Source organism: Geotrypetes seraphini, chromosome 12 (genome assembly GCF_902459505.1).
Source record: "Geotrypetes seraphini chromosome 12, aGeoSer1.1, whole genome shotgun sequence".
Classification (NCBI taxonomy): Eukaryota; Metazoa; Chordata; class Amphibia; order Gymnophiona; family Dermophiidae; genus Geotrypetes; species Geotrypetes seraphini.
Genome location: NC_047095.1, coordinates 15832913 through 15845711, shown reverse-complemented (window position 1 = coordinate 15845711; position 12799 = coordinate 15832913). Strand labels below are relative to the sequence as shown.

General features: G+C 44.5%; 1 protein-coding gene across 1 annotated transcript in view; it reads left to right on the top strand.

The window, feature by feature from the left end:
- Nucleotides 1–12799, top strand: part of PALMD (palmdelphin) — a 53168-nt gene that overhangs the window by 35543 nt on the left and 4826 nt on the right. The window contains exons 4-7 of the mRNA XM_033916597.1: nt 3345–3459; nt 4278–4302; nt 6140–6253; nt 8295–9356. Coding sequence (XP_033772488.1) covers nt 3345–3459; nt 4278–4302; nt 6140–6253; nt 8295–9356 — 1316 coding nt within the window. The remainder of the gene's footprint in view (nt 1–3344; nt 3460–4277; nt 4303–6139; nt 6254–8294; nt 9357–12799) is intronic.

Sequence of the window (12799 nt, the reverse complement as noted above, 5' to 3'; positions counted from 1 at the left end):
TGATACCTCCCTCCAGATCCCCCCCATCCATCTGTAGACCCCCTGGCATGCCCCCTAGCTGATAGACCCACCTGGCATACCTCAGCCCCCACACATACACACGCATACCTTTTAAGGTGAAAGTCCGGTCAAAGAGATGCATACACCCTCCAGCTGGTAGGCCCACAACTCCAAAATGGTGTCTTCCCTTTCCCAGTGCATTCTGGGATGCACAGGGGAGAGGCCTAAGGCTCTGATAGGTCCATATGCCTAAGGCACCTCCCATAGGAGGAGCCTTAGGCACTTGGGCCAACCGGAGTCTTAGACCTCCTTCCCAGTACATCCTGGGATGCAGTGGGAATGACCTAATACTCTGATAGGTAAAATACCTAAGGCCCCTTCCATGGGGGGAAGTTCCAGTGGGGGGGGTGGCAGGAGGGAGTGGGCATCCTTCCTGCTGGAGGATTTGTCGGTGGGTTCAAGGGTGGTAGTGGGAGGGAGTGTGTATCCCTCCTGCCACAGACAATCATGGGGGAGGTTTGGGGTGGCGGCGGGAGGGAGAGGGCATCCCTCCTGCCATGGACATTTCCAGGGGGTTCATGGGTGGTGGCGGGAGGAATGGGGCATCCCTCCTGCCGCAGACATTCAAGGGGATTCGGAAATGGTGGCTGGAGGTAATGTGCATCCCTCTGTTGACTTCACAGGGGGTTCGGGGGTTCCCTGCCATGGCCACTCAGCTGATCGCGACAGGGAGATTTCCTTGCCGCGATGAGCTGATGGCAAGGGATCAGGTGCAATTTTCTAACCAGCGCCTGTGACATAGGTATTGGTTAGAGAATTGGGATGGTTAGGTGGCGTTAGGCATCTGTCCATTAGGGCAGAAGCGATTCTGTATAGGATGCCAGTCTGTGATTCTCAGCTGCTTCTTAGGTGGCGGCTGAGACCAGTGTCCTATACAGAATTTCCCCCTCTGTACGCAAATTTCTTTAATGCTCATTAAGGACATAATGCCCCGTAATCCTTTGAATTTCAGGCCCCAGGTTTCTACTTTCTTGGCCTCTCAATGTTAATATATTTTCAGTTGCCATACACACGGGGTCTTAGAGCGGGCCAGTGAGGTAACTGCTCCAACGCACGCTCATAGAAATTCTATGAGCATCGGAGCATGTACCGTGCCGGCACAGCTTGATAAAATGGGCCCTATATTATTTTACGTTGATTGGCAATTAAATCTTATTAAGAGGGGAAAATTTTTAATTCTAGATTATCTATTACTAGATTACTTTTAATTTTGTGCTGTTATTTTCTTGTCTGGTCCTTGCTCATCCCATAGGTTCTTCATTAGCTAGTGTTGGCATACTTTCAAATAAATGATTGCAATATAAATATTGTAACTTCTAAAGGGTTCATTTTCAGTATAATTATGTCATGGAACAAAGAACATTTGTTTCCACCTTCCCACATAATTAACTAAATATGTGTACCGTAACTACATTTAAACCAACAGCAAAGATCAGATAACAATTTGGAGGGGAAGGTAGTGGAGCATACATTCAAGGATGGATTCTGTAACCAGTTCTGATATCGGCAGCCACCTTAAAAGTGGCTGCCGATTGCGTGTCAGTCACAAATCGGCGCTGGTTACAGAATCGCGCCGATTGCGTGTCAGTCACAAATCGGCGCAGTTTACAGAATCGCGTCTACGGGAAAGATATGTGCCAGAAATGTAGGCCAAGGTTTTCCAGGTCCACATTTCTGGCACCTATCTTTGCGAGAATCATGCCTACATAGGTGCTTTAGGCTGCCCAACACTATTTTCAGCATTGGCCACACCTACAATGGTGTTCAGCGGCCTAACATGTGCACAAGGCACGACTCTGGTGTCGATATTTTAGGCACTGATATGTGCCTTGAAATGAGTTTAAAACGTTGTATGGCCTATAAAATCTGCACCATTTCGAAAATCCGGGCCTCTCACCCCATAAGAAGGGAATTTCTACAATGAGGTTTGGCTGTAGAGTCATATTCGCAACCCTGGGATAACTCTCAGGATACTAAGTTGGGTAGAGATACAGATAACCAATAAAAACTAGCTATGCTAGTGCAGTTGTAAAAATGTAGTACTTCCAGGGTTAGATTGCCCTATCCGCAGCCCTTGATTAACTATTAAGCAAAATAAGTACGTGCATGGGGCACCAAGAGGAGGGTGGCACCAAAGAGATTTTTCCCCTAACTATCATACCTTTAATTATTTTCCCTGCCATCTGCCACATCCATTATCCAACATGAATTTCAGTATTTTTCTAATCATTATAAATAGACTAGTATTTTAGCCCGTTACATTAACGGGTGCTAGAATATATGTCTGTGTGTCTTTATTTCTCTCTCTCCCTCCCGCTGTCTGTCTGTCTTTCTGTGTCACTCCCTGCCCCTGTGTCTTTCTTCTTTTCTTTCTATCTCTCTCCCTGCCTCCTATACAGCAGCATTTCTCTCCCACCACTTCCCTGTGCAGCAGCCACAGCAGGATTCCCTCCCCCTCCATTTCCCTCCCCCACACCATTTCCCTGTGCAGCAGCAGCGTTTCCTCTACCCCCCCCTTTCCCTTCCCACAGTCTGGCTGGCTCCGTTAGTCCCTTACTGCTCCCCCCCCCTTCCCTTCCCGCGGTCCTGACTAATCTTCCGATTCCAGCAGCGTCTGCAGCACTCTACACACTGCTGCTGCTTCGGGGCCTTCAAGGCCCCGAAGCAGCATGTGTAGAGTGCTGCAGACGCTGCTGGAATCGGAAGGTTTCAGGACCCGCAGCCCTTGCCGGACCCGAAGCGAGCTCTGGGTTTTTGGGGTTTTTTTTACGCGGGCCCAGCTGGAACAGGAGGAGAAGCCTGGGAGGCAGCAATTAAAGTCCGTTCCGGCCCCCGCTGACGTCGCCCTGGCCAGTTCACATCCTTAAGTTCAGACTGCAAGAGCCGCCGCGTCCAACAGGCTCCGTGCCGCCGCGCGCATGCGCACTCCTACCTGCGGGTTCCTACAGCTCACGGAAAACAGGAGCACGCAGGTGGGAGTGCGCATGCGCGCTTAGGGATTTATTATATTAGATAGGATATTTTGTTTCATACAATAATAATATTTCTCAGCACTTACTGAGTCTTAATGTTTTGTCGGTTAAGCAATGGAAGAGCCGAGGGGCACCATTGTTGGGTTGTGCTTTTGGTGACAGATAGCCTTAATCCGGCCCTTCCTATCTGCTGGGGAAAATCGAGGCACATGAGTGCCACCCCGCTACTGAAAGAACTACACTGGCACCCAATTGAAAGCAGGGTGAAATTCAAGATCCTATTATTGATGCACAATACAATTACCTTTTCAGAGTCGAGAGAGAAATTGAAGACCTTGAAAAAGAAGAAGTTCAGATCTCAGCTAGGGAAGAGGCAGTGTTAAAGAAGCTGAAATCGGTTGAGAGGACAGCTGAAGAGATCATAAAAGTAAGATGCATAATGTAACCTCAGTTTATTTTTTCTTATTACATAGAGCTTTTTGGACCCCAGTTCGTTTACATAAATTAGACAGCTCTAAGTCTAATAGATGCTGGCACTGTCATCTCAAAGCTGGGACATTAGATCATTTAATATTCTATTGTCCATTGATACGTAGTTTTTGGAAATCCATTTGGGGCCAAGTAAATAATCTACTGGAAAATCTGGTGGCATTATCATATGACACTGTGTTATTTGGTACTTCCATGAGAGCTAAGAGTCAAATCTCTTCTAATAATAATAAACTTTTGCTCATCATGACAGGGGTTGCCATACAGCAAATTATGAAAAACTGGAAAAATTGGGATCGGCTGAATTATAATTTTTGGTGGAATTCGTTTTGCCAAATCTTTAAAATGGAGCGGATAATAGCCATACAGCAGGGGCATTTTAAGAAATTTAGGAATGTTTGGGAGCCATTAGCAAAATATTATACAGAATGAATATTATTTTTTTCCCTTTATTCATACACGTCCAGGGTGGGGAGGGTGAGGGAATACTTTATGATTTCTTATGCTTAAGTACAATTGTTGGGTATAAGGGGGGAGGAATATTTGATGTGAGTTAAAATTTTACAGCATATTAAGTGATGTTAAAGTATAAAATGATTGTATCTTATGTTACACTTATTGAAAGTTTTAAAAATGAATAAAGATTTTTTTTTTTTTAAATGTAACCTCAGTCCAAATGGAAAAGTATTTATCATAGGTTTGTACATATGTCTTATCATTATACTACTCACACAATACTATTTCTGACTCTTTCAGGCTGTGAAGGCAGAAATTCAAACAGGTTTGTTGAACTGAACAGTTACAAAGTGAGAATATAGAGAATTCTGGGATAGTACTCCACCATAAAACAGCAGTATCTCGTGACATCACCTGGCTAGGGCTCAATGCTGCAGGAATCCACAGCAACTGTATGGATTTCCAAAGAACTGATCATGGATTGTTCCAGTTCAGAAAATGCTGTTGCTGTAACTCTTTGTTCATTGGGTTTTCTAAGGCAACCTATGAGATCCTCAAGGTTCAAGTCCATTAGACTCTGGTAAACCAGACTTTAGTGATACAGTTTTTATTGCTTGCAAAATGAAAACAGATTTTTAAGAATCATATAGAGGGGTAAGTAGCAACCCTTTGTCCTAGATCCACAAAATTGTGGGTGCTCATTTTCAAAAAATATCTCAAAATAAATTTAAAAAGATCAGGGGGCCATTGACAACTTATTGCAATGAATAGACACCATTTTCCAGTGAAAGTATATTTGCAAATGGGGGGAAGAGGGTGGTTTATAGTTTACTGTGGGTTTAATCAAAAGAAAAAGAATATTTATATTGTATATTTTTGATTAAATGTTAAAGGAAAGGGGGGGGAAGGAAGAAATTTATATATTTGATGTTATATTAGAAAGAAATTCAAGTGATGTATTTAATTTCAAAAGTTTTATTATTTGTACACTTGATGTAAGATTAAAAATGAATAAAGAATTTAAAAAAAAAAAATCTCAAAATGTCCCCCAAAATATCCAGCTGCCCAAAAAGTCTAACCCCCCTCTTTTACAAAGCCGCGCAGCAACAGTCCCGAAGCCCTTTAAATCTCTACGGGCTTCGGGGCTGTTGCCACACGGCAGCCGCTAGCGCGGCTTTGTAAAAGACGGGGGTAAATTATGATTTTTGAAATGCAAAATTAGGATATTTTTCATCTAAATAGTAAGAGGGCATGTGGGAGGCGTGTTTTGGGTGGGACAAGGGCAGGCTTAAAAATGGGATGCCTTGCAGTGATAATGGAACATGAAGAAAAGTCCAAGGCAAAAAAGGACATTTTTATCTAGACCTGTTTCAGTCATGCCTAAGTTACAAAAAGGTGCTCTGACTGACTAGCCGGACACTGGAGAGATTAAGGCTTAACCCCTATTTAATCCCCCAGTGGATGCTAACCCCTCTCACCCCATAAGAAGGGAAACTGAAAGGGGATACCAGGCTGTATGACAGCATCAGCATTCTATCTGGTACATTTGTGGTAGAAATCATGAGCCCTTCAAAAGCACCAAATTACCTAAGTATAGAAGACACCTGCAGGGTAGAAGGCAATTGTAACAATGTACAATTAGATACAGTAGGTTTTATCCTGTTCCTGGAAGACTTACAATATAAAATAAAGGAGTTATGGTGGGATTGTATCTGAATTCCATTGTTTAAAGTCCACTGCAGTGACCACAAGGCTGCCCCTCTTATCTGCAGGGAGGGGATCTCTGTGGCTATTTCTCTCAAAATGATGCCAGACAGAAGTTCTTGTGCTTGCTTTTTGACATTCATATGCTGGATGTTTCAGTTAGTGTGGCGGGGTTTAAAAAAGGTTTGGACAAGTTCTGGAAGAAAAGGCCATAAATCAAGATGGGCTTTCAAATTCCACTGTTTATTCCTAGGATAAACAGAATAAAATCTGTTTTACTCTTTGGATCTTGCCAAGTACGTATTACCTAGATTGGTCACTATTGGAAACAGGATACTGGGCCTGATGGACCTTCTGTCTGTTCCAGTGCTCTGTGTTTATGTACTCATGGGGGGAGAGAGAGAGAAAACTGTATTATGACTCATCTAGTTTATATTCCATCTACTTTATATTCATAGAGCCAGCTGGGTACATATACGCCAACATACCTGACCTTCCAAAGTCTTTCAAACCTTCTATGCTGAAAAGGACACGACCAGCAGGAAGGCAGAATGGTGATGAAACTAGGCAAGGTAAAGATCAAAACCTTTATTGCAAGACAAAATGTTTAGGCTTTGTGAAATGTGAAAATCTCAGAAGAGTCAAGTCAATTTTCAACAAATCACCAGAGAGTATCTGCAAAGCTATAACTCTGTCTATGTAAATAGATGCTTCCTTTTTATTTATTAGTATTTATAAGGCACTGAGCTATCCCACAAACTATGCAATCCTGGAAAATGCCAAGTCTGAAACTAGCTAACTGGATAATAAATGTTCAAAGACAGAAGTTTCTGCCCAGAAAGTGTTAAAATATAGACAGTAATGGAACACCAAAGCTGGTGTCCAAATGGTCTGCATTTGGATGTTTCTAAGTTGGACATTTCTGTGGTCGATAATGGGGTATAAAGTTGGATGTTCTAATGGCCTAGATGTTCCGGCGGCCTAAACGTCCAAGTGGACTATTTTCAAAAAAATTTAAAAATTTAGGCATCTAGCATTTCAGCTTTCGAAAATGGATCTTTCTGTGCTTCCAACTTTGAACATTTAGCAAGATACATCCAAATGGGACTTAGATGTCCTTTATGAAAATGGTCCTCTTTATCAGTGGTTCCCAACCCTGTCCTGAAGGACCACCAGGCCAATTAGGTTTTCAGGATAGCCCTAATGAATATGCATGGAGCTGATTTGCTTGCCTGTCACTTCCATTATATGCAAATCTCTCTCATGCATATTCATTAAGACTAGCCTGAAAACCCGATTGGCCTGCTGGTCCTCCAGGACAGCATTGGGAACCACTACTCTATATCATTTTTGAGATACCAATGAGGTTGCACCATAGAGCGATACGTAAGCATTATAACATTCTTAGTCTTATTTACCATCCTTTTTCTAATGATTCCTAGCATCTTGTTTACTTTTTGGGCTGCCACCTGGTGTTCAAGGGCTTGAATGGCACTGGCCTTATTTGGCTTCAGGACTGACTACATTACAATGTTCTATCTCCCAAATTGTGGTATAGTTCAGGAGACTAGGCTGCAAGCCAAACCAAACATGGTTTACTTGTTTTATCCTTTTTCTCTGGAATAAGAGTTTTATCAAGTTAAGGACTTTTTTTTCTTCTTTAGGCAGCCAAAGATGTGGCTATTTTGCCAAGTCAGTGCTCCTAAATCCTAGCAATGTATTTTTACATCTGGTATCAACTGAGTAACTAGATACAAAGTCACATACAAGTGGTTTTTTTGGGGGGAGGGGGTCTTTTTTAATTTAGCAAAGCCTCTGTCTTTTTAACTATAGTTTGATTTTGCTTTGTTAGGTTTCTCTCTTTTGTATATGATGATTAGGCAACAAGTGCCATTTAAAATTGTATTTATAATTCTGTGTTGGTTATCTGCAATATTCAGTGAGGTTCAGTGCCTTGCTTTAAGCATGATTAAGAAGAGTAATTATTTAACATAATAGCATTATGTAAGTACCTGTACAGTATATATGTAAACCACTTTGAATGTGTAACCATAAAAAGGTGGTATACAAGTCCTATTCCTCCCCCTATCTCAATTGTTATAGGTTCTAAAAATAGAGTGAAAATCACTTTAAACCAATTTTCACTTATGAAAAAAAATATTTGAATGTATGGGTGAAAATAGATTTACTCTGATCATGAAGGTTCCTAACCATACAGAACTACAGTATCCTACATGGTTCAAAATATGAGCCAACCTCGGGTGTGACGAGGAGGAGAGCAGCCTGAAGGTATTGTTCTTTTCCTGTATCATCATAGGGGAAAAAAGTAGAGATCAACCTAGAGTGGAGAGGGAGAGGTGATTCTTGAGCAGATGAATTTTAGGAGATGGGTGAAAAGCATAGAGGCCTCCTTCATGCTCAGTTACTGTGGTTCCTTTCTATTCAGGCTCTGGATTCTCAAATTGTGGGGAAACTAGGAGAATGATGAAAGATGAAAGCAAATTAATATGTGGCTAAATTGCATATTCTGCTATAGCAACTTTATAGAACTACAATAGAAATATTTATAGTTTCTTTAATATACTAACTCTAATCACAATTTCCCTACCACAGCTTTGTATGCCATGGAAATCAAAGTTGAGAAAGATATGAAGACGGGGCAAAGCACTGTTTTGTCAACAATCCCTGTTCCTTCAGATGAATTCAAGGGCACTGGTGTGAAGGTTTATGATGACGGACAAAAGTCTGTTTATGCTCTGAGCTCTGATGGAAGTGTAACACAAAATGGCATAGAAGAACTTGCTGCTACTGAAGTAGATGAACTTTTGAGAAAAGCCACAGAAAAGAATACAAGATCGCCTACAGAACTTCATGAGCCTGTGTTTTCAAACCAGTTTTCCAGTTCAGCTCAACAGACAAGTGATCAGACCAGTGGACCAAACGTTCAAGAAACCACAAAAATAGAAACATGTGACCTAATCAGTCCTGAACCTTTACTTTGCAAAGAAAATGGAGAGAAAAGCATCCTGCATCCTCCTCGGAGAGCACAAAAAATTACCATATTCACTGGACCCAAACTAACGGAGGAAGAGCCTCCAAGCATCAACAGTAGCAGAAAAGATCATTGTGACCTTGACAAAGTGAAACCAAAGGAACCGGATGACCAAAAGACAGAAGAGAATATAGATGTGGCATTTCCAAACTCTGAGTACACTAAGGAGACATTTTCTTCAGACTTTGAGGAAGATGCCAGGTACAGTCTTGTTCATGCCAGACCATGTTACATTGATGACAGTGAACCAGTAACTATGATTTTCATGGGTTATAAGCATGCAGATGAGAGTGAAGAAGAAAACAAATTAATTTCAAATTATGATGGACTTATTCATGCTGAGCTTGTTGTTATTGATGACGATGATGATGAAGAAAATAGAGATGGAGAGAATTCAATCTACCATAATTCCACTCATCAGACTCAGGAAGATCAAACAATCAGACATAATATTGCACAAAATCTTCCAGAAGCCAGTAATGATACACATTTGAACCACAAGTTGCCTTATAAAAATTCAATATCTTTAGAAGAACAAGAAGAAAGCTTGAGCAATCCAGTCTCCAGTTCTCATGTGAATGGGCAGATTCTGGAAGATGGCACGGAAGATCCTTCATTGACAGGTACCGTATTTTCGCGGATATAACGCGCGCGTTATACGTGATTTTACGTACCGCGCATACCCCTCGCGCGTTATATGCCTGAGCGCGGTATAGAAAAGTTTTTAAACATAGTTCCCACCCCGCCCGACGCCCGATTCACCCCCCCAGCAGGACCGCTCGCACCCCCACCCCGAACGACCGCTCGCACGCGCTCCCACCCGCATCCACGATCGGAGCAAGAGGGAGCCCAAGCCCTCTTGCCCGGCCGACTCCCCGACGTCCGATACATCCCCCCCCCCCGGCAGGACCACTCGCATCCTCACCCCGAAGGACCGCCGACTCCCCAACAATATCGGGCCAGGAGGAAGCCCAAACCCTCCTGGCCACGGCGACCTCCTAACCCCACCCCGCACTACATTACGGGCAGGAGGGATCCCAGGCCCTCCTGCCCTCGACGCAAACCCCCCTCCCCCCCAGCCGACCCGCGACCCCCCTGGCCGACCCCCACGACCCCCCCACCCCCCTTCCCCGTACCTTTGGAAGTTGGCCGGACAGACGGGAGCCAAACCCGCCTGTCCGGCAGGCAGCCAACGAAGGAATGAGGCCGGATTGGCCCATCCGTCCTAAAGCTCCGCCTACTGGTGGGGCCTAAGGCGCGTGGGCCAATCAGAATAGGCCCTGGAGCCTTAGGTCCCACCTGGGGGCGCGGCCTGAGGCACATGGGCCAAACCCGACCATGTGTCTCAGGCCGCGCCCCCAGGTGGGACCTAAGGCTCCAGGGCCTATTCTGATTGGCCCACGCGCCTTAGGCCCCACCAGTAGGCGGAGCTTTAGGACGGATGGGCCAATCCGGCCTCATTCCTTCGTTGGCTGCCTGCCGGACAGGCGGGTTTGGCTCCCGTCTGTCCGGCCAACTTCCAAAGGTACGGGGAAGGGGGGTGGGGGGGTCGTGGGGGTCGGCCAGGGGGGTCGCGGGTCGGCTGGGGGGGAGGGGGGTTTGCGTCGAGGGCAGGAGGGCCTGGGATCCCTCCTGCCCGTAATGTAGTGCGGGGTGGGGTTAGGGGGTCGCCGTGGCCAGGAGGGTTTGGGCTCCCTTCTGGCCCAACTACACAAAGGTACGGGGAAGGCGGGTGGGGGTGTCGTGGGGGTCGGCCAGGGGGGTCGCGGGTCGGCTGGGGGACGGGCGGAGGTTCTTGGGGGGGGGGGCGGTCGTTGGGGGGGGGGGGGTTGCGTCGAGGGCAGGAGGGCCTGGGATCCCTCCTGCCCGTAATGTAGTGCGGGGTGGGGTTAGGGGGTCGCCGTGGCCAGGAGGGTTTGGGCTCCCTCCTGGCCCGATATTGTTGGGGAGTCGGCGGTCCTTCGGGGTGAGGGTGCGAGTGGTCCTGTCGGGGGGGGGGATGTATCGGACGTCGGGGGGGGCATCAGGCTTTCAGGATGGGGACAGACCTTCAAGGGAGGACAGTGCACGGAAAGTCAGGGGGGGGTGAACGGAGAGTCGGGACAGCGCACGGAAAGTCAGGGCGGGCGAAAGGAGAGTCGGGCAGCATGCGCGTTATATGCCTGAGCGCGGTATAGAAAAGGTTTTGTACATATCATCGTGATTTCTGCGCGCTATACCCCTGTGCGCGTTTTACAATGGTGCGCGTTATATCCGCGAAAATACGGTAACCGAAAAGCTAAAATTTGTCATTACTGCTCTGGCATGTTTCCACTTATTATACTACAACTAAGAACAGTTCAAGAACTAATACTGCAAATAGCTGGGAAGCAGCTGTTGTTTTTGTTCTCTTTGTTTGATATTGTTTACTCTTACTTGTTTCACGTGATGAGCCCATCTTTCGTTTGATTTTCAGAGCAGGAACTATCTTTCTATGTGTCTTGAAATACATTTTCCCTCTTGAGCTTCCATTCAGCACAATTTCCTTCCATTTATACTCCCTAGTTTCTTTCAGGCTTTCCTCCTTCTCTTTCTCAGAGCATTCTTTATCTACTCTCTCAGAGTTCATCCAGCCCCGCTTCCTGCTCACAATCTGTATGTTCTTCACTAGTAAAAATTTCATTTTCGGATGGCATCATCTCAGCTCCTTTTGGCCCAGTCATGGGAGCTATTTCAGTGAAACTTTCTTCTGTCTCCTCTTTTTTGCCATGTTTATGGTTTTCCATCATCTCAGGATCCTTGCTTTCCTCCAGGCTCTCCCATGCCACATGTCTATTACTTATCAAATGCATTTGACTTTACAAACTTACTGGCAGGTGCTATTGAGACCCAAAGAAACTCAGTGGAGTCCTGGTGGTTCTTCATGATAGGGAGGGAAAATTCATGCCCCTAAAAGGATTGATCAGGTGCATGCAAATTTTTTTTTTTCATATGAGCAATAAGTTCTAAAAACCAACAATTTTCCAGATATGCAAGTATTTTTATGAGTGACGCTCCCAATAAGCGATTGCTCACGTGCTCTGCTTAGAAGGAACATAGCCCTCAAGGATCAATATGAGTTTTCGCAAAAACTTGTTGTCCCAATCCATGTACATGGCAAAAGATAGTTGAAATGACAAGAAATTAGGTGTTCCAAAAATTTCAGTACAGTTCAAAATACTAACAAAGTATATTTTGAGGTCCCTTTAGACTCCCTTAGCTCCAGGATTTCTCTTGGAATAAATACAGGCTTTCTGTTGCGCCTTCATAATTTTCTTATACCTGAAATCTTTTGCAGACTCTCAAGATAATTTTGCTAACCAAAATTTAGAGTGGCAGAACTGCTTGTATTAAGACTACAGAGCTTCTTTGTAGATTTGTAGACTCACTTCTGGGTTATTAAAATAATGGACTATCTTTCTTCTCTGCAGCAAGCATGTATGCTCACACTCCTTCTTATCCAAGTTCTTCCACAGAACAGGAAGGAGTAGAGTTGCCAGATTTCCTCTTTAAAAAAAAGAGGACACCTGCTTTTACTTCAGCTCTGTTCTCTCTTTTAAATTCAAATATGTTTTTCCTACCTACACTGTAGCTCTTCTAAGTTTCCAAGTTTTATTTACATGTGATATACCATTTTCTCTGTTGTTCTGCTGTTAGTACTGCTTTTCCCTGCTGCCTATTGGCTGGCTAAGCTTCTTTACAAATGTCTGACCAATGGGCCTGCAGACTGAGGCAGGAACAGTAGCCGCAGAGACACTACCTTAGCAACCTTCAGTCCTGCTTTTCCCTTCATCCTATTGGCTAGTTAAATATCCTTAAGAATGTGTGACCAATGGGCTTCAGGGGGAGGCAAGAGTAGCAGTTACAGAGACACTTCCCTACAGCAGTACATCATGAAAAAAACCCCTTTGATCCCCCCAAATGAGTTTTGCAAAACTCCAGCCCTAGCTAAATCAGTTTCTCGCACCTGAAAACCATAGATTCATCCTGTTTCATCAAAATCCTTAGGATTGTTTTCAACATCTAGTTCAGGTTCAAAGAAGAGCGA